General features: G+C 50.6%; 1 protein-coding gene across 2 annotated transcripts in view; it reads right to left on the bottom strand.

Annotated features, from left to right (window-relative positions):
- Window positions 1-8,282: 8,282 nt before the first annotated feature.
- Window positions 8,283-22,360, bottom strand: part of crtc3 (CREB regulated transcription coactivator 3) — a 47,419-nt gene continuing 33,341 nt past the window's right edge. Inside the window, exons 5-15 of one of the 2 annotated variants that reach the window (XM_055662881.1) lie at window positions 21,994-22,059; window positions 20,833-20,936; window positions 19,384-19,419; window positions 17,538-17,623; window positions 16,760-16,809; window positions 15,694-15,911; window positions 14,587-14,879; window positions 13,392-13,571; window positions 12,080-12,163; window positions 9,916-10,129; window positions 8,283-9,296 (exon numbers count right to left, since the gene is read on the bottom strand). In XM_055662881.1, coding sequence (XP_055518856.1) covers window positions 9,088-9,296; window positions 9,916-10,129; window positions 12,080-12,163; window positions 13,392-13,571; window positions 14,587-14,879; window positions 15,694-15,911; window positions 16,760-16,809; window positions 17,538-17,623; window positions 19,384-19,419; window positions 20,833-20,936; window positions 21,994-22,059 — 1,540 coding nt within the window. In that variant the 3' untranslated portion in view covers window positions 8,283-9,087. The remainder of the gene's footprint in view (window positions 9,297-9,915; window positions 10,130-12,079; window positions 12,164-13,391; window positions 13,572-14,586; window positions 14,880-15,693; window positions 15,912-16,759; window positions 16,810-17,537; window positions 17,624-19,383; window positions 19,420-20,832; window positions 20,937-21,993; window positions 22,060-22,360) is intronic. The other variant, XM_055662883.1, reaches the window with a different exon arrangement.

Raw genomic sequence — 22,360 nt, 5'->3', positions numbered from 1 at the left:
AGTGAGGGAGCGCCCCACTGAGGGCGGGGCTTAGTGAGGGAGCGCCCCACTGAGGGAGGGGCTTAGTGAGGGAGCGCCCCACTAGGGGAGGGGCTTAATGAGGGAGCGCCCCACTGTGGACGGGGCTTAGTGAGGGAGCGCCCCACTGAGGGAGGGGCTTAGTGAGGGAGCGCCCCACTAGGGGAGGGGTAAATGTTCACACACAGTGTGGGTTCATGGTACCTGAGGCAGGTATTATAACAGCATTTAAAAACATTTGGACAGGAGAGTTTTGAGTGGCGGTGCAGGCTCGAAGGGCCGAATGGCCTACTCCTGCACCTAATTTCTATGTTTCTAGGAGAGGTTACAGTGATGTGGGCCAGGTGAAGCAAGTGTCGATGTGGTTCCGGTCATAGAAACATACACAATAGGTGCAGGAGTAGAGGCCATTCGGCCCTTCGAGCCTGCACCATTCGCCATTCAATATGATCATGGCTGATCATCCAACTCAGTATCCCATCCCTGCCTTCTCTCCATACCCCCTGATCCCTTTAGCCACAAGGGCCACATCTAACTCCCTCTTAAATATAGCCAATGAACTGTGTGGCCTCAACTACCTTCTGTGGCAGAGAATTCCACAGATTCACCACTCTCTGTGTAAAAAATGTTTTTCTCATCTCGGTCCTAAAAGATTCCCCCTTATCCTTAAACTGTGTGACCCCTTGTTCTGGACTTCCCCAACATCGGGAATAATCTTCCTGCATCTAGCCTGTCCAACCCCTTAAGAATTTTGTAAGTTTCTATAAGATCCCCCCCTCAATCTTCTAAATTCTAGCGAGAACAAGCCGAATCTTTCCAGTTTTTCTTCATATGAAAGTCCTGCCATCCCAGGAATCAGTCTGGCGATCTTGGTCAACATGGGCAAGTTGCTCTACTCAACAGCCAAAAATCTGTAGCCTTCCTGTGATGTGGTATTTTGTTAGTTCACATGCTTGATCAATGGTGTTTTATCATTAATGTTTTATTATTAATGTTTAGTGTTTTCTGAGTCATTCGTAACTGCCACTATATGTCATGTTGTTGCTTGTGGGCGGAGCACCAAGGCAAATTCCTGGTATGTGAATACTTGGCCAATAAACTTACTTACTTACTAAACCAATCAACTCGACTGAGAACTTCACTCATACCCTCAAAGTTGGCCTGGCCTAAATTTAGCATTTTAACATGAGGGCCCTCTCTGTCCCTATCAATAACCTAAACAAACAGTTAGTTTTTTTCGAGCCAAGTTTAATGGCTGTGGGGAAGCAGCTATTCCTGAACTTGGTCGTTGCAGTTTTCAGGCTCCTGTACCTTCTACCTGAAGTTAGAGGTGAGATGAGTGTGTGGCCAGGATGGTGTGGGTCCTTGATGCTGCTGCTGCTGCAGTATCTTCAGTTCCTTCCTGCACATGTTTGGACGGTGGTGTCTCCGAGCCCGGCCGGGTTCGGCTCGACGCTGAAACCGGTAACACGGGACTGTCCTGAGCGATCTCTCCCGCGCTGGGCGTGTGAGAAAGATCTGCAGGTGCTGGATAAAATCGATGGTGGACACGAAATACTGGAGAAACTCAGCGGGTGAGGCAGCATCTATGGAGAGAAGGGTCTCGACCCGAAAAATCTCCACAGATGCTGCCTCAGCCGCTGAGTTTCTCCAGCATTGTGTGTCTCTCTCCCACACTGGGGGTGGTTTGTGGAGCGACATGTCGGTGGCTCCCACTCCCCCGGAGACTGGTCCGGGTGTGGGGCCGAGAAGTTCACCCCCTGGTCTACCCGCGCTTGGCCCGCACCACGTCAACCCCCCCGGCCCGGGACACCGAATCCGGCCGAGGTTGTAGCTCTTTCCAGCGGCTCTTGGAAGAGCCTTTGTCGGGCCGGGGGTGAGGGAGGGGTGGAGACGGCGGGACTTTGACCACCACGTTGGTCCCTTTGGGGTGGTCGACAGCGGGAAGCCCTTGACCACGTTGGACGGACATGGGTCAGTGGCCAGAGCCCGGCCGGGCGAAGCTCGCACTGGTCCGGGCGGGTGATCGGTCTTCACTACCCAGGACTGCTGTGGTCAGCGGCTTGGTCCACCCCCGGCCCGGAGACTGCCCGAGGTTGTAGCTCTTGGAAGAGCCTTTGACCGCTTGTGGTCGCCTTGAACGGACAAGGGTGGGTGTCCTCAGATCCCGCCGGGTGAAGCTCGCTGCCTCATGGTGTGGTCAGTCCGTTCCCGCCTGGACAGTAGCGGGAACTCTCCCTCGGTCCACCCGCGCTTGGTCCGCACCAACTGACCCACGGAGACCGCCCGAGGTTGTAGCTCTTTATGGTGGCTCTTAGAAGAGCCTTGATTGGGGTGAGGATGGGGGGGCAGAATGTGAGGGAGGGTGACCCGCGGGTATAGCAGACCGCTCAATGGCCCTGGATGACCACCACCGCCCGCCCGCTCCGTCCACTGCCCGCTCCGGCCACCGCCCGCTCCGTCCACTCTCCGCTCCGTCCACCGCCCGCTCCGGCCACTCTCCGCTCCGGCCACTCTCCGCTCCGGCCACCGCCCGCTCCGGCCACTCTCCGCTCCGTCCACCGCCCGCTCCGGCCACTGCCCGCTCCGTCCACTCTCCGCTCCGGCCACTCTCCGCTCCGTCCACCGCCCGCTCCGGCCACCGCCCGCTCCGGCCACCGCCCGCTCCGGCCACTCTCCACTCGCTCCGTCCACCGTCCGTTCTCTTCTCATCCGTCCAATGCCCGCCGCCTCTTTATATACCCCTGCAACGCCCGCCCCCGATTGGCCGAGAGTGGTGGCTGTCCGAGAGCCCGCCAAGGCCGGAGCCCCCCCCCCCCCCCCCCCCCGTGAGACAACATCTTCACCGAAAACATTTGCCTTGCTCTAACCGTTATTCCCTTATAGAAACATAGACAATAGGTGCAGGAGTAGAGGCCATTCGGCCCTTCGAGCCTGCACCATTCGCCATTCAATATGATCATGGCTGATCATCCAACTCAGTATCCCATACCTGCCTTCTCTCCATACCCCCTGATCCCTTTAGCCACAAGGGCCACATCTAACTCCCTCTTAAATATAGCCAATGAACTGTGTGGCCTCAACTACCTTCTGTGGCAGAGAATTCCACAGATTCAACACTGTCTGTGTAAAAAATGATTTTCTCATCTCAGTCCTATTTCCCCCTTATCCTTAACTGTGACCCCTAGTTCTGGACTTCCCCAACATCGGGAATATCATGTATCTATACATTAAAAAGATCGATTGTAATCATGTATTGTCTTTCAGTTGACTGGTTAGCACACAATAAAAGCTTTTCACTGGACCTCGATACATGTAACGATAAATTAAACTGACCCAATCTGAAAATTACCCTTTTATTCCTGCTCAGCTGCACCCACCTATTATTTGCCAGGCTTTGGCCCGTCCATCTCTCTTCCAGCTTCCACCCCCTCTACTCCCATCAGTCTGAAGAAGGGTCATCTCCATCACCATCATCATCTCCACTACCATCATCTCCATCACCATCACCATCACTGCTTACCTGCACTCCGGCCACCTGTGGATTGCAACCAATGACTGCGCAGATCCTCGACTCTCCTCCAGCCGTCAACTCACCTGGATTCATGTCCAATTCCAGATTGAGTGTCTGATGAAGGATCTGGACCCGAAACGTCACCAACCCATGTCCTCCAGAGATGCTGCCTGACCCGCTGAATTACTCCAGCACTCTGTGTCCATTGGTCCATTCACCAGCGTCTGTTGTTCCTTGTTCCCACTACTTATAGAATGATACTCCTCTACTTGGTTACAGTGGACAATCGGCAACAACAGACATCTCCTTCTCCTCTATGGTCCATTATAAGAATGGACATTCCCATGGCAAGGCCAGTAGCATAATCAAGGACGAGTAATACCCTGGCCACTCTCTCTTCTCCCATCGGCAAAAAGGTACAGAAGTGTGAAAACGCACACCTCCAGATTCGGGGAGTTTATTCCCAGCTGCTATCAGGCAACTGAACCATCCTACCACAACCAGAGAGCAGTGCTGAACTACTATCTACCTCTTTGATCACCCTCAAACTATATTTAATTGGACTTTACTGGTTTTAACTCGCACTAAACATGATTCCCTTATCATGTGTCTATATATTGTGAAAGGCTCGATTGTAATCATGTATAGTCTTTCTGCTGACTGGTTAGCACATAACAAAAGATTGTTAAGGGCTTGGATACGCTAGAGGCAGGAAACATGTTCCTGATGTGGGGGGGGGGGGGGGGGGGGCAGAACCAGGGGCCACAGTTTAAGAATAAGGGGTAAGCCATTTAAAACGGAGACGAGGAAACACTTTTTCTCACAGAGAGTGGAGAGTCCGTGGAATTCTCTGCCTCAGAGGGCGGTGGAGGCAGGTTCTCTAGATGCTTTCAAGAGAGATATAGATAGAGCTCTTAAAGATAGCGGAGTCACGGGATATGGGGAGAAGGCAGGAACGGGGTACTGATTGGGGATGATCAGCCATGATCACATTGAATGCGGTGCTGGCCCGAAGGGCCTACTCCTGCACCTATTGTCTATAAAAGCTTTTCACTGTACCTCGGTACATGTGACATACTAAACCAAACTGTTAATCATTTGTAGCATTACATACCACACGCAAAAAGAACAAATATGAACTAATTTCTTTGATTTAATGTATTTTATTTGAAAGACAGAATGCAAAATGACACTTTACTAAAGATAACACCAGCGCAGTCTTATCCTATTTAAATATTACTGTACACCACAATAACTGAACTCATAAGGTTAGCACAGGAACAGATATTTAATCGTAAATATTAATAAAATTAGCAGTACTTTAAAAAATAAATGGATCAGGTGGTAATACACAATGGGGAACTGGGACTTAATAGTTCAAGAGGTCAGAATAAATTAAAAGAATTACAAAAAAAATGAACATTGATAAAATTCAATGATAAGAGGGGACAATTGAAGAAATCTTGACAACCCAGCTTGTCTGAATGACTGAAGGGATGGTCATAATAGGTGGCAAAGTGCACGTCCTGCCCCTGTCACCATACTCATTCCCAGGTTGACATGAAACTCAGTGGGACAGGCAACATCTCTGGAGAGAAGGAATGGGTGACGTTTCGGGTCTGAAGAAGGGTCTCGACCCGAAACATCACCCATTCCTTCTCTCCAGAGATGCTGCCTGTCCCACTGAGTTTTACCCCAGCCTTTTTGTGTCCATCTTCGGATAAAACCAGCATCTGAAGTTCCTTCCTATGCATGTCTCCTGCCAGGCTCACTGATGGGACCAAGACTGCCCAAAAGGTCCATACTACTGGTCTACAAACCCAGATCATTCTGACTGTTCTAAACTCCAGATTGATGACTTAGCCACCTCAGAAAACATGTCAAAGAGTCATAGGGTCACACAGCATGGAAACAGGCCTTTCGGCCATGCTCATCCATGCGGGTCAAGATGTCCACCTGAACTAGTCCCATTTGCCTGTGACCCTCTATTCCTGGAACTAAATTGGTGAACCTTGGCTGCTCTTGGCTGTCATGGATTCCACCTCCTTGGGTGTCAGGTGGACCTGACCTGTGCACAATGGCCCAGGTGTGGCCTCAACAGGGGCCCCGTTGTTTTAATAGAGTCCAGGCAATATTAACTCTTGCAGGCAGACTGGCGGATAGAATATGTCCTGAGCTAACTCTGAATTGTGAAAGGCCTGGGTAGAGTGAATGTGGGGAAGATGTTTCCACTATTGGGGGAGTCGAGGACTGGAGGCCACAGCATCAGAATAAAAGGGCGTACCTTTAGAAAGGAGATGAGAATGAATTTCTTTAGCCAGAGGGTGGCGAATGTGTGGAATTCATTGCCACAGATGGCTGTGGAGCTCAAGTCATTGGGTATTTTTAAGGTGGAGATTGACAGATTCTTGATTAGTGCGGGTGTCAGGGGTTATGGGGAGAAGGCAGGAGAATGGGGTTAGGAGGGAGAGATAGATCAGCCATGATTGAATGGCGGAGTAGACTTGATGGGCCAAATGGCCTAATTCTACTCCTATAACTTATGAAGCACTCTCAGTCTGAAGGGTCTCAACCCTAAACGTCACCTATTCCTTCTCTCCAGAGACGCTGCCTGAGCCGCTGAGTTGCTGTGGTTTTTTGTGTCTATCTTATGAAGGTGTAACATGGACGGTGACTGAAGGGGCAGTGTGTTTGGACTTCCCATCGGAGCAAGGCAGAGTGGGACTGGACAAGGACAAGGTCCCCACATCCCTGCCACACCGGGTGAGGATAAGCCTGGCCAAGTTGCTGGAGTTCGTGGCAAGGACACTGCGGGAGAATCCGATCCTCAAAGGGATCGAGGACGGACAGGCGGAAATTCCCCAATCCGTGTAGTTTGGGATGAAAACTTTCCAACAAACATCGTGTAAGAAAACGTTTGATAAAACGCATGCAGGACGCAATAACCCGTGATCGCAGTGAATGGCGGTGCTGGCTCGAAGGGCCGAATGGCCTACTCCTGCACCTATTGTCTATTGACCTGGCTGGTATTAATCCTTTACTAGAAGCTACAGATGCAACTCTCAGCACATAGAAACATAGAAAATTAGGTGCAGGAGGAGGCCATTCGGCCCTTCGAGCCTGCACCATGCACCATTCAATATGATCATGGCTGATCATCCAACTCAGTATCCTGTACCTGCCTTCTCTCCATACCCCCTGATCCCTTTAGCCACAAGGGACACATCTAACTCCGTCTTAAATATAGCGAACACTTTGGAGGAGGAGAGAGTGGCTTGGTTATGGTTAATGTAAGTGTTAGAGGAAAATTAAATATAATTTGTTAGAAGAAATTGAAGTTTGTTGTTCTGTTGATGGAGGCCACAGTATAGTTTGGTCAAAGTCCCTGTGATTTTACGAACAAAGGCACCTGCTTCAGACCGCAGCTTGTGTGTGTGAGTGTGTGTGTGCGTGTGTGTGCATGTGCACGCTCTGTGTGTGGGTCTGTGTGTGTGTATGGGGTGCGTGTGTGTGGGGTATGCGTGTGTATGGGGTGTGCGTGTGCTTGTGGGTGGGCGCCATGTAAGTGCTGAGGGCGCTATCTGAGTGGACAGTGACTGCCCCAGCGATGGACACTGGTGTTTCTGAGGATACGGCCTTGCCAAACATTTGTCCGGGTGTGAAAGGTGAACAACCCAACCCACCAACGTAAAAGGGTCCCGACCCCAAACGTCCCCTACCCATATTCCCCAGAGATGCGAGAGAGACACAAAAAGCTGGAGAAACTCAACCGGTCAGACAGCTTCTCTGGAGAAAAGGAATCGGGTGGACATCCTTCTTCAGAATCGTCACCCATTCATTCTCTCCAGCTGCCCGACCCCCTGCTGTGTTACTCCAGCACTCTGTGTGCGTCTAACTTCTCAAAGTAATCGGTGGCGTCAGACAAGTGCCAGGATAAAATACACCTCGAAGCAAGATCATCATCAGCTTATCTTACAGAAAGTAAATAACAGGTACTAGAGGCAGCGAGTTCAGTGCCTGGCTGTTATAAAGACATCGCCTGCCTGCTCCAATTTGGGTGAAGGTTTTACTCTGGACAAAACGCATAGAATTAGACAAGAGTCCACACTTATTTAAAAAAATAGTTATTGAGAACTCCAGATGACGAGGTGTGATCAGCAGTGAGCTGCATACACTCGACAATATATTGACACATCTCAAACACAAGGACATTCAAGATCTGTGAGAAAGCCCAAACATTTAGATAAACTTTTGAATCAAACTTTTGGCTGCTGCCCATCGTACAAACTTCTGCCTTCCCTCTCAACAAACAGGAAGCAGCTGTTAAGGCATCCAGAATCTATTAACCTGTACAATATAGTCATTTAAAAATATACTTTTTCACCATCTCGATATCAGTAACGTTGATAGTTTATTTAAATTCCTCCCTATACAATCGAGGAATTGCTTTGCTAATAAAGAGTTATAAATTTTATACATATTGTAACGGGGAGTGAGCAAGATGCCACTGGTCAGTGGAGATCAAAACACTCCCCCCACCCCCCCTCCCCCCCCCCCGTAATATCATTTAAAATCCTTCCATTTCATAATTAAAAATAATGGCTGGAGCTTGTTACTGCGGTAATCCGTGTGTATTTCAGTGGGAGACAAAACTGCAATGTCCTCAGGGGGTTGTTAGAGAACCAGTGACCACTGGCTGACCACTGGCCCCTGGATCACCACAACCACTGGCTGCGTGACCACTGCACCACAACCACTGGCCGTGACCACTGGCACCATACCGACCCTCTGACTGGCTGGCCATTGACCTCAATATAAACATGGCAGGTCACTGATCCCAGTGTCTGTTCTCCCCAGACCCAATGCCCGTTGATCTCTCAGACACAGTGGCCAGTGGCGTGTCTCGGACCCAGTGACTGCCCTTGGACCCAGTGTCCAGTCTCAGACCCAGTGTCTAGTGGCTTCCCAGTGATTAATGAAAGGTCAGCGGGTCTGTGTAGGTCCGGCGGATGTCTGATGGTCAGGGAAGGGCGTGTTGTGGGTCTGTCGATGCCAGCGGTCCCTGCGTGCCGTGGGAGACTGTGGGCCAACATTGAACAGGATCAGGAGGGGTTAAACCATCCTCCTAGTCTACCCCCGGACACTGCCTGCTTTCTCTGCTCCCGCTGGTTCTGTGGCACTCACTCCCGCCCCAGCCGAGCCCGGTAGAATGAGGGCATGCGGTGGGCAGTGTGTGGGACTGGCCCAGCTTTAACTCCCACCAGCGGGCTGGGACTATGTAGAGCTACCCCAATCATTTACAGAACTAGGATTTCCTGTCTTTAACGTACTGGCCTTTCCTGTGTCAACAGACAGCATACACGGAAAATCATATCGGCCGTAACCCAGCTAAACCGATGTATAAATGCACATAGTTAAAAACCAAAACGGATAGTGCTTTAATGAATAAAAAAATAAGTCGAGCTTCAACGGTGCCTTGCTGTAAATGTTATTCTTCACTCATCAAGTGTCCAGAAACATTCTCACCCTGTCGCGCGAGGCACCGGGCACATTGGTTACATGCGGTCAGTCCTGAATGTGTCTTCGATGGAGGGGTCAGTCAGCACCAGGTCCGGGTCACTCAGCATGCTCAGGCCGTCCAGGCTCAGCGGCTCCATCTTCAGATCATCGTCCAGTTGGAACTGGGTGTCCGTGTCGAAGGTTGTGTCCGTGACTCCAGCCAGCGCGCTGCTGATGTCCTTGGACAGGCTGGGGGGCGAGTCACCTGGGGAGGAACGGGCGCAGAATGAGGTGACCATCGCTAATTCACACCTCTACCCTCATCCTGTCCTGTCCTGATGGTCCCTTACCTCCCTGAAGAGTTTACCTGGGCCTAGTTTTCGATTAGCTTATCTTAGATTAGCCTTAGCCTACCTTTAGCCTAGCGTAGGGATAGGCATTCACCACCTTCTGTGTATAAAAAAAAACTTGCCCCACAGACCTCCTTTACACTTTACCCCTCTGCTGCTTTGACATTTAAGGAGAAGGAGGTACCTACAAGGAGACAGATAAAGGATTGAGAGTTTGGCAAATGTTACCAGCAGCCCCCTCACCATGAATCACCCACCCAGTACTGTCAGTACACCGGGTCTGAGACTGGGACAATAAGAAGACCCGGGTCTCTGGTGCTGTGAGGCAGCAGCTCTACCTGCTGCGCTGCCCCGACCCCAAGTTCTTAAGGACACCCGGTCGGTCATTCTCGGATCACCCCTGACCTCAGTCGGGGTGAAAGGGCATGTCCTTGGCATATTTGTGCTTCCTGAGCATCTTCCCACCAAGACTTCACCTCCCCACAGTCAGCGTGAGCCTCCCCTCCCTCACCTGTCACACCTGGGGCTGCTCACCTGTCAGGATGATGTTGGGGATGTTGCCGGTGCAGGTGGAGTAGAACTGGTTGGGTTTCAGCTGTGGCAGTGGGTCCTGGAGGCTGCCGTAGCTCCCGCTCAGACCCAGCAAGGCCGCCTGCGAGAAGTGAAGGCTGGAGCCCAGGTTGTAGAAGTTGCTCCCGCTCATCGGCAGGGAGCTAGACGGCCGCTCCAACACGTTGAACTGGTTCAGCTTGGGGGGGGGGGAGAGGAACAGAACAACCTTGAGAAACAACACTACTGTGGAGGGCAAGAGACTGCAGGCACTGGAGTCGAGAAACAAAACGCCGAGTGTTGGAGTAACTCAGCTGGTCAGGCAGCGTCTGTGGAGGGAATGGGCAGGTGACGTTTTGGACTGATTGGGGTAGGCTTGGGACTTTCCCCAGAGCTGCAATGTCACCTGCCCATCTCCTGATTGATACTTTATTATCAAATGAGACACGTCACGGTGAAATTCTTTGTATTGTATACAATACTATACACAAATTATGCAACGAGTCTCCAGGTATAGGGTGCCGACAGAACGATGCTGCCTGACCCGCTGAGTTACTCCAGCACATGGTGTTCTACAGTGGAGGGGAGCGGGTGGGGTGTGAGTGACGGGCCTGTAGCCAGCAATGGAGATCAAGGAGCTCACATTGAATGGCGGTGCTAGCTCGAAGGGCCGAATGGTCCACTCCTGCACCTATTGTCTATTGTCACGGTTCTCAGGCTCCTGATTTTTCTCCCCGATGGTAGCAGTGCAAGGAGATGGTGGATGAGATGGATCTAATGCTTGGCTCAGTCTGAATATTGTGGGTCACACACAGTCTGAGTGTTGCGTTCATCCAATTACTGGTTAAATCCCGACTTGAAGCACCAACCACTGTTGACATTAGCAAATCTTGGAGATACACCCGTCTCATCTCACTCCAACCATCGGGAAGAAGATACAGAACTTCCAGGTTGGTGCCCAACCAAGGTGGTCTTGGACTCCATGCCACTGGATCCTGACCCAGATCCGTCAAGGACCGTGTGGTGGCCGTCTGTGCACCAGTCTCCCCGCGTTAAACAAAGTCACTCACTGGTGTCCTCTATATAGGGAATAGCACCCTGGAGACTCCTATGGTCAGCCACGAATGAGGGGGGGGGGCTAAGAACAAGTGGTTGTCTTTCTGCACACTGGTTAGCACGCAACAAAAGCTTTTCACTGTACCTCGGTACATATGACAATAAACTAAACTGAAACCAAAACTAAACTCAAGCAGAGGCCTGAAAACCGTGACCTCCAGGTTCAAGAACAGCTTCTTCCCAGCAACCAGTAAGATTTTAATTGTTCCCTTGTCGGTATTTACAATTAAAGAATTGACTCTTCATGAAGGGTTATCCCAGTCAGGCTCCATTTCCAGGGTCATAAGGTCATGTGATATAGACACGCAGAATTAGGCCATTCGGCCCATCTAGTCTATTACGCTGAGGGGGACAGGTGAGTGGGGGGGATGAGGGGGACAGGTGAGGGGTGAGGGGGACAGGTGAGGGGCGACAGGTGAGGGGTGACAGGTGAGGGGTGACAGGTGAGTGGGGGACAGGTGAGGGGGACAGGTGAGGGGGACAGGTGAGGGGTGAGGGGGGGGGGGTGAGGGGTGAGGGGTGAGGTGAGTGGGGGGGGATGATGGGGACAGGGGGTGAGGGGTGAGGGGTGACAGGGTGTGCGGGTGGGGGATGATGGGGACAGGTGAGGGGTGACAGGGTGAGGGGGGACAGATGAGTGGGGTGAGGGGTGGGCGGGTGATGGGGACAGGTGATGGGGGTGACAGGTGAGGGGTGACAGGTGTGTGGTGGGGGATGATGGGGACAGGTGAGCGGAGTGGGGGTTGGTGAGGGGTGATGGGGACAGGTGAGGGGTGACAGGTGAGGGATGACAGATGAAGGGTGAGACAGGTGGTGGGGACAGGTGAGGGGTGACAGGTTAGGGGTGACAGGTGAGGGGTGACAGGTGAGGGGTGACAGGTGAGGTGTGACAGGTGAGGTGGGACAGGTGAGTGGGGGACAGGTGAGGTGGGACAGGTGAGGGGTGACAGGTGAGGACCACTGCCCAGTCATTCTCTGCTATCCCTACACAACTGTGGTAGTCCACAGGCCTGCCGATGGCAAACTCCTTTACCTGCTGGCACAGAGGCTTGGACTGACTGGCCAGTAACTGCTGCTCAAAGTACGGGTCGTTGAAGAAATTATCCACGATGTCGTTCTGTCAAAGAGAACACACAGGGTGAGAGAGGACACACAAACGCCCGGAGTACATGGCCATAAGGTCTTGTGATAGAAGCAGAATTAGGTCATTCGGCCCATCAAGTCTAATCCACCATTCAATCATAGCTGATCTATCTCTCCCTCCTTTAAGTCGAGGCTTAAAACTCATCTCTACTCCCAAGCCTTTCTTGACATCCTCTGAGCGAGGGCTATATGTATGTAGTGACGTTTGTATTTAATCTATGAATCACTGTTGTTTGTTATACTATTCTTATACAAATGTAAAGCACTTTGGCCAACGAGAGTTGTTTTTTAAATGTGCTATATAAATAAAAGTGACTTGACTTGACTCCTAACCCCATCCCCATAACCTCTGACACCCGCACTAATCAAGAATCTATCTATCTCTGCCTTAAAAATATCCACTGACTTGGCCTCCACAGCCGTCTGTGGCAAAGAATTCCACAGATTCACCACCCTCTGACTAAAGAAATTTCTCCTCGTCTCTTTCCTAAAGGAACATCCTTTAATTCTGAGACTCTGACCGCTAGTCCTAGACTCTCCCACTAGTGGAAACATCCTCTCCACATCCACTCTATCCAAGCCTTTCACTATTCAGTACGTTTCAATGTGGATAGGGCTGGTTTACATGGATCGGGCAGGTTTGGAGGGATATGGACCAAATGCATGCATACACCAACTTAATTGCTCCTACTCCCTTCTGTCCTTTTATAGAGGACTTGATGGGCCGAAGGGCCTGTTTCCATGCTGTATCTCCAAAACATAAACATGAGATATAGAGTGATGGGTTGTATATATGACTAAGATACTGTATAGTATATGAGGGTTTTTTCTTTTCTTTTTTGTTATGGCTTTGTAAATATTTGATTTAATGTTCAAATGTAAATAATGTGGTGTACATATAGTGGCTGGTGTACATATGGTGTACATATAGCTGCTAAATGTGTATAAAATAATTACAAGCAGTTGAATAAGGGGTGGGAATGAATAAGCTTTGGCTTCTTCCTGCTCCTTTTCGGACACGTATGATTTAATTTATTGATTGATAATGTTTATGACACTATAAATATTCTTGTTTTGTTATTTTGTTTGCTGTTTCACACTTGCTTTTTATTCTTTTATTCTGTTCGAAATAAATAATACTAAATAAATAAATAAAGGGATAAATACAGATGTGTAGCATGTTTAAACATCTGGAGACTTACACAGGGGGAGGGCAGCTCGAGTGGCAGAGGCTGAGAGAGTGGATGGATAGTGGAGATTGGTGATTGGAGCAGTGCTTGCTGAGTCTGGTGCATCAAGTGCTGGGGCTGCTGGAGGTGCTGGTAGATCGGGTAAGGTGGCAGGTGTTCCATCGCCATGCTGCTGGTGTCCAAGGCCACTCCCTGCAAGACCAAAGACCAGGGTTAGACCGGGTGGATTCTCCCCCTTCCAGCCCACTGCCCAGAGAACACTCTCCCTCATCTTCTGCCCCATCCCCAACCAGCAGGGCAGCAACTGAGGAGACTGTAAGATCATAAGATATAGGAGCAAATTAGGCCATTCGGCCCATCGAGTCTGCTCCACCATTCGATCACAGCTGATCTATTTTTCCCACTCAATCCCATTCTCCCTGTAGCCATTGACGGAATGAAAGTGTGAGATTTTTCACTGTACCTCGATACATGTGACAATAAACTCAACTAAAACTCGGATTCATTAAGTCAGGGGACAATTTCCACTTTCTCCCAGGAAGGGTGGTGTAGAGACAGAGTTGCAGCTTTACAGGTACACGCCTCCATCAGGCAAAAGGTGCAGAAGTGTGAAAACGCACACCTCCAGATTCAGGGAAGGGCCTGTCCCACTTGGAGATTATTTCAGCGACTGCCGGCATCATTGACCGATGTATCAGGTAACCGCAAAAGTCGCGGCGTGACGACGGATCGACGCGCGGTAACGCCTCAACTGTCGCAACATTTTGTTTTGTTGCCGCTGGATTTTGAAATGTTCAAAATCTATCGGCCACCCTGATATGTCAGTCAATGACGCCGGCACTCGCCGAAAAATAGACAGTTTCTTCCCAGCTATTATCAGGCAAATGAACCATCCTAACACAACCAGAGACCAATCGTAAACTACTATCTACCTCAATGGTGACCCTCAGACTATCTGTAAATGGACTTTATCTTGCACTGAACATTATTCCCTTTATGTGTAAACTGTGGACGGCTTGACCGGACTTTGTTAACTTTATCTTGCACTAAACGTTATTCCCTTACCATGTATCTACGCACTATAAATGCATTGATGTACTGTCTTTCCGCTGACTGGTTAGCACACAACAAAGGCTCACTACACACGTGACAATAAACTGAGCTGCGATGCACAGCCGAGCCGACTGTGACGGGAGAGAAGACTCACCTGGGCGATTGAAGACAGCGTTGGCGACATGGTTGGAGAGAACTGTTTGCTCAGTGACCTGCGAGGCTCCATGCCCGGCGAGAGGGTCAGCGGACTGACCGGGGTCTGGCGACGGCGTGGCGAGCTGTTCAAGGCGGTGGGGATAGACGGGTTGCTGAGCGATGATCGCAGAGACGATTGCATCGGTGGGTTGCTGAGGGAGTGGTTGCTCAGTGGAGAGGGCACCATGGAGTTGGTGAGCGAGGCTTGTATGGATGGGTTACTCAGCGAGCTGTGCAAGGAGGACGACAGACCTGGGCAGCAACAAACAGACACACAACGGATTTAATCATCAGCTTAGTGCGACGGGGAAAGCAACATGCGCTCCACATGTTTAAGAAAGAACTGCAGATACTGGAAAAAAATCGAAGGTAGATAAAAAATGCTGGAGAAACTCAGTAGGTGAGGCTGCATCAATGGAGAGAAGGAACTGGCAACGTTTCGGGTCGAGACCCTTCTTCAGAACATGCACTCAACATGTTGCCTTCAACATTCACGCCTTCAACACTCACACATACACAATGGGAACTGCTGTTACTGGTTTACAAAAACCAACACAAAGAGCTGGAATAACTCAGTGGACGAACGAGGCAGCATCTTTGCTTATTCATTGTTCACACCGAAGATGCCGGGACAGGCAGCGTCTCTAGATGAACATGTCAACATTGAACAGAGATGCTGCCTGTCCCACTGAGTTACTCCAGCACTTTGTGTCTATCTTCGTTGTACACCAGCATCTGCAGTTCCTTCCTGCACATGCAATGTTCACTTGTTCAAAAGTCCACGTTTGATGTTGGCGTGTTCAATAATCACGTTGAATAATCACGTTCAAAATCACATGACCCAACGCTGAGAAACCGCATGGTTGGCAGACAAAGGGCAACACTGACCCACGGCGAGCCGCTGGTCAAAGCCCCGGTCAAGGAACTAGAATACCAGGAGGAGGTGGAGGGGCCACCAGTGGACACTAGTGTTCACCCACTCGTCTATAACAAGGTATCCCCGACACCATGGTTCACTGGAGCAGGGCCCATGAACCGGGAGCCACAGCTGGATGTTTCCTCTCACCTTGAGAGCTGCTGATGCCCAGATGTGTCATGGTGGCTGCCAGGTTGCTGGTGCTGCTGCCTCCGCTGATGTTGGGGTACGGGTTGTCCTCGGGATCCAACGGGGTGGGCAGTGGCGATGGGAAGTGTAGGTTGGTGAGGTCGGGCAGCGAGCCACCTGTGTTCAGCGAGCCCTGGAAATGGGACAAGCCGGCGTTCTGGTCCTGGGACGGGTAGATACTGGGACCGAGAAACAAAAACACAACCTTGAGTTCAACACCACATTGCCACGTCCACAAGTGTCCGAGATGTGAGTAGGAAGGAACTGCAGATGCTGGTTTAAACCCAAGATAGACACAAAATGCTGGAGTAACTCAGCGGGTCAGGCTGTATCTCTGGAGTGACTTTCAGTCTGAAGAAGGGTCTCGACCCGAAACGTCACCCATTCCTTCTCTCCAGAGATGCTGGACTACCGGGGTGAGACTGGTCCTTGATTATGGCTGGCCTTGCCTAGGCAGCGTGAGGTGGGGCACGGAATATACTACACCCCGTCAGTGGAGGTGGAGAGATATGTGCGGGGGGGGGGGGGGGGGAACAGCACCGTCAAAACCACATGGAAAGACCGTCATCCCTATTAAACCATCTGTAGAGGCAATTTCCCAATGATCATCAAGTGGTCAAGGATTTGATCAGAGTACACTACAAGACAGTGCAATCTTTGGCCTGGTCAAGCTGGCCATCCGAGCCGGCTGCCTGCCCCTTGCCCGGGGTTGTATCTGTGCCCGGGTGGTGTTAGAGAGGGACTACGCACTGTCCACAGGCGCCCTAGGGGATTTCCGGGATCGCTGGGCACTGCAGGGGGTGGAATGTATCCTTGGCAAGGATTGTCACACAGTTGTTTAACAGTGTAGCATTTAGGAATATTTGTTCCGATACAGTAGTTGTGTGATTTTGTATTATGCTGGTGGATTTGTTTGGGATTTTTTCTGTTGTATATATTATTGTCGCAATAATTGATTAAATTTATTTTTGTTATATATATAAAAAAACGAGAGAAGGCAGAACCACAAAGTGGCAAATCCACTCACCTGATCCCGGGCACTTCACAGGACTTGGGGCGCAATGACAAAGATTGAACCTGGTGGACAGAGCAAGGGGAGACGATTAAAATGCGCAGTTTCTGAACACTGTGGAACTTGGCCAGCGTTACATTTTATATGAGACAGCGGACAACCCAATGTCAGCGTGGGGGAGGGTCTGAGAGAAAGAATGACCCTGGCCGCAGCAAGTCAAGTCTTGTCCCCACCCCCTCTCAATATATGTAGGAAGGAACTGCAGATGCGGAGTGGGAAAACGTCCGAAGCAAGTGGGAAGGAGGGAAGAGCCCAGATCGGCATTTAATAAACCGGCATTAATATAGTCTGAGATAGACACAAAATGCTGGAGCAACTCAGCAGGACAGGCAGCAGCATCTCTGGAGAGAAGGAACAGGCGACGTTTTGGGTCGAGATCCTTCTTCAGAGATTCTGCCTGTCCCGCTAAGCAGCTCCAGCATTTCGTGTCTATCTTCGGTTTAAACCAACATCTGCAATTCCTTCCAACACATCTGCTGTTTTTTCCTACAGATCAATATAGTACGTACTCCTGAACAGAGGAATTAAAACTGAAAGCCCAGCCTCAACCCCCCCCCCCCCCCCCCCCCCTCCATTTAGCTCAATTTACTTTGTGTGAAACTCAGATCCTGAAGTGACTGTGAAACCAGCACTGGGGTGGGAATGACATGGAGAGGCTTCACCAGGGAAACATGGGGTCCAAAAGAAAGATGCATGAGACCAAACATCGGAGATGTTTGCTAAAGCCACTCACCTTCTTAGCTTCCCACAGCTGTTTTGGCAAAGGCTTGTTCAGCTTTAAGAGATTATCTTCCGCCGTTGGGACCGGGAATGAAAAGACTGAGTAAAAAGCAGTAATCTATTAATAATGCAATGAAGATGGAGAAATTAAAAAAAAAAAGAGTAGGAAACAAATAAAATCCTTTTAACGAAACAAAATAAAACCAAATGATCAGGATAACATGAACATTTCATAATCGAGCATCAAATCGATTACTGAAATATTTAATCGATTGCTGAATCGATTAATAGGAAACGTCTCTGCCAAAAGGCATGATGAGCTGTCTTCCGATGAAGATGGAAGGGAGTTTCACGTCTGAGAAGTCTACAGGGAGCACAATAATAAATCATCTCCTGTACTTTATGTCATTTACAAGAGTGTACTTTATGTAATTAACCGTGGGAACCTGGCATGACATCGCTGAAATGACCAAGACAGCCAGATATCTCTCTGCTGGGTCTGAAGAAGGGTTTCGGCCCGAAACATTGCCCATTTCCTTCGCTCCATAGATGCTGCTGCACCCGCTGAGTTTCTCCAGCATTTTTGTCCACCTTTGATTTTCCAGCATCCGCAGTTCCTTCTTAAACACATATCTCTCTGCTGGGGTGGGAGATTGCAACCTTCACCTGGTCCACCCTGTTTCGACTAATGCAATCAACCCGACATGCATAAACTAATAGATCAAGTTGACCTACAACTTTAGGCTGGCACGCCACACGCAGGAAGGTCTCTCTGCTGAAGTCCAGATTTTCCACCATTGCAGAAGACTTAATTTGGCTCCTCAATGTAACTTGGTTGTCCCTCAGCTAACTGTCCCCGCCTTCCCTGTCCCATCCCCTACCTAAGTTAAAGATGCTGACCATCCTCATCTATCCTCAGTGATCTAACAACAATCCTTCATAACGAGAGGATTTGAGTACAGGAGTAAAGAGGCCCTTCCGCAGTTGTACAGGGCCCTGGTGAGACCACATCTGGAGTATTGTGTGCAGTTTTGATCTCCTAATTTGAGGAAGGACATCCTTGCTATTGAGGCAGTGCAGCGTAGGTTCACGAGGTTATCCCCGGGATGGCAGGACTGTCATATGAAGAAAGATTGGAAAGACTGGCCTTGTATTCACTGGAATTTAGAAGGATGAGAGGGAATCTTATAGAAGCATATCAAATTATAAAAGGACTGGACAAGCTAGTTGCAGGAAAAATGTTCCCAATGTTGGGGGAGTCCAGAACCAGGGGCCACAGTCTAAGAATAAAGGGGAGGCCATTTAAAACTGAAATGAGAAAAACCTTTTTCACCCAGAGAGTTGTGAATTTGTGGAATTCCCTGCCAGAGGGCAGTGGAGGCCAAGTCACTGGATGGATTTAAGAGAGAGTTAGATAGAGCTCTAGGGGCTGGTGGAGTCAAGTGATATGGGGAGAAGGCAGGCACGGGTTATTGATAGGGGACGATCAGCCTTGATCACAATGAATGGCGGTGCTGGCTCGAAGGGCCAAACAGCCTCCTCCTGCACCCATTGTCTATGTTAATACAGGCCATCAACCTGAATTCAGTTTGCCCACATCTGCATTGCTTGGTGACTGCTCCACTGGTTGTCCCCCTCGATGTGGATGACCTTTCAGACACTGGATCTCGAGCAGCCAACACGTGTCCCTAGAGCCCAGCAGCTTATCCACAGGTTACACAGCAGCAGCTACTGTAAGCTCAGAACCTGGAGCCCACCACAGCAGAGGTTCCTGGCCTCACGGTAGAGGCCCATACGTTGCTCACAAACCTTCAGCCTGCAGGTAAGCTCGAGACAAAACCATGCCGTCTAGAACTCACCTTCTCCCAGACTGTCCATTTCATCGTAATAGTTCACTGTAGAAGCAAAGAGAAGACAATCAGACTGGGTCGTGGGCCAGAGACCAGTGGACAATCTCACTGCACCCTTGTAGATTAGTATCACTCATAACGTGGCTCTGTCCACAGGCTTATGAGAGAGCTCTCTCTCTCTCTCTCTCTCGCTCTTAGTCTAGTTATACATGCTGAGATGAAGTTACCTCTGTAGAGTTGCTGATAAAAGACTTTGGATTCTAACCACACTGTGTGAGTTTGATCACGTTCAACATGGTGTCAGAAGTGGGATCGTTCCGTTAGTTATTTGGCGCTCATCCAGCCCATTTGACCGAGGATATTCCGGGCTGCTGGTGATGTGGGGAAAACTCCAGCGTGCAGCAAAGTCTTTGAACATTTCAACAGTCGGCACGGTGGCGCAGCGGTAGAGTTGCTGCCTCACAGCGCTGGAGACCCAGGTTCGATCCCGACTACGGGCGCTGTCTATACGGAGTTTGCACGTTCTCCCCGTGACCTGTGCGGGTTTACTCCGAGATCTTCCATTTCCCCCCACACTCCAAAGGCGTACAGGTTTGTAGGCTAATTGGCTTGGTGTGAATGTACATTGTCCCTGGCGTGTGTAGGATGGTGTTAATGTGCCGAAACTGAAGATCTCGAGGAAACCCACGCAGATCACGGGGAGAATGTACCAACCCGTAGTCAGGATCGAACCTGGGTCTCTGGCGCTGTGAGGCAGCAACTCTACCGCTGAGCGCAGACATCTCTTGCCCTGAGATCATGAACCTTGACTCTCTCTCCATTCAATGTTTAGTTTAATTAAGAGACACAGCGTTGAAACAGGCCCTTCGGCCCATCGAATGCACTCTCACCTTCGAACGCCCGTTCACACCAGTTGTATGCTATCCCTCTTTTCCCGACACACCAGGGGATAATTCTAGAAGCCAATTAACCTACGAACCCGCACGTCTTTGGTAAGTGCAAGGAAACCAGAGCACCCGGAGGAAACCCACGCGGTCACAGTGAAAACGTGCAAACTCCGCACCAAGAGTATCCATGGTCAGGATTGAACCGAGGTCCCTGGCGCTGTGAGGCTGTGGCTCGACCCACTGATCATCAGGTCTTTTAGACCTGCAGCTCCGTCGAGGCGAGCCAGGCCAACGTGTCATCGTCCAGGTCAGTCAGACCTCGTTCACCATTCGGTGGCCGGTGTTTGGGGCAACTGGTGACTGTGTGCCCTGTCTGTGTCAAGACGAGATGCAGAGACCAATGGAAGTCAGTGGAACCATCTAGGCTACACCAGTACATCAATGACCCCATGGATGTCCCTGGCCCCGAAAGCAGTAGACAGCCAGCTGATCGACCCACTCGGGGCAGTGCGTGCCAGATCCAGGGAGCCCTTGTGGGTCCGTGCCCCATGGCCACCAGTGGTCAACTCACCGTGACGTCGGTCTTGTTGAGAGAAGGTTTGGCCCCCTCCCATGAAGGCATCCTGCGCACTGGGGTTCAGAGCACTGGTGTGCAGAGCAGAGTCAGAGTTGGTCCTGCAGGGGGGAGAGGGAGGGAGAGGGGAGGTCAGTCCACAGCCGGCAGCTTCACCATGAGAGGGTGACAAGACACACACACACACACACATTCCTTCCTCCCCCCCCCCACCCCACCCCCCACCCCACTCAGGCCACACCCTGCATACACCTGGCACCGACTCCTTGTCCGGCACAATGGCCAGAGGGCAAGGACATCAGCAGTGACCCCCGCACTCATTGCCCCTGCCTCCACAAGTGCTGACGTCCACTCACACAGCAGAGGCAAGGACCGCTGATGTTCGTTCTTCCCTTGAGGGCATTAGTGAACAAGGTGGGTGTTGGCAGTAATCTAGACTTAGCTCACCATCATCCACGTGTGCTGTTTATTACAGACGTCATGTCAGGCTTCGTGTATTTTGTGTTTTTGTGTTTTCACGACTGTCGGCAATTTCCCTCCTGGGACAAATATTCCGTCGTATTTCAAGACTTCCGCCAGCTAACGTGTGGGAAGTGGAACCTCTCGGCTGTAACACCGTCCGAGTATGGTGTGGGTATTGGTGTGTAAATTATGTGGACTGGGCACCTGGACAACTGCCCTCCTGCCCATCCCTCTCCCTCTCCCTCTCTTACACATTCTCTCTCTCTCTCTCCCCATTTCCTTGAAGCATGTTCTTTGAAAAGGATGTCATAATTCTAGGGGCAGAATTAGGCCACTCGGCCCATCAAGTCTAGTCCACCATTCAATCATGGCTGATCTATCTTTCCCTCTCACCCCCATTCTCCTGCCTTCTCCCCGTAGCCCCTGGCATCCGTACTAATTAAGAATGGCAAAGCTTGCTCAGTCCGCAACGATGTCGGAGCTGGTGAGCACCACGGTCATGGCCAGAGTCCCAGGCTCTGGGCAAGGCCGGGTCTGGGTGGGTTCTAGGCTGAGTGGGGCAGATCAAGGGGCAGAGGCAGTAAAGACCCAGTGGAGATTAGCGCTGGTGTATGTCCGTAAGGAACTGCAGTGTGTAACTGGGTGCAACTCGAAAGGTCTGAGCTGATGAGGAGGAAGATTGTGAAAACACATCACCTGCTGAGGGCCGGGATCAGTCTCAATCCAGGTGGTTTCTCCTCACTGTCCCAGGGTGGGAATCTCCTTCACAAAGCAGAAAAACAAGCTTTCAAACAGAGAGATCTTCATTCACTCTCACCCTCCACCTGTCTACTGTTAGAGAGAGTGTGTGTGTGTGTGTGTAGAGAGGGGGGGGGGGGAGAGAATGAGAGGGGGGGAGAGAGAGGGGGGGAGAGAATGAGAGGGGAGAGAGAGAAAGAGAGGGGAGAGAGGGAGAGAGGGAGAGGGAGGGGGGAGAGAGAGGTGGAGATGGAGCTAGAGGGGGGAAAAGAGAGACCGAGAGAAGGGGGAGACAGAGACCGAGAGAGATGGGGAAAGGGATGGG

This window comes from Leucoraja erinacea, chromosome 36 (assembly GCF_028641065.1).
Source record: "Leucoraja erinacea ecotype New England chromosome 36, Leri_hhj_1, whole genome shotgun sequence".
NCBI classification, from domain to species: Eukaryota; Metazoa; Chordata; class Chondrichthyes; order Rajiformes; family Rajidae; genus Leucoraja; species Leucoraja erinaceus.
The sequence above is the reverse complement of the archived record's forward strand: the minus strand, read 5'-3'. Positions and strand labels throughout refer to the sequence as shown.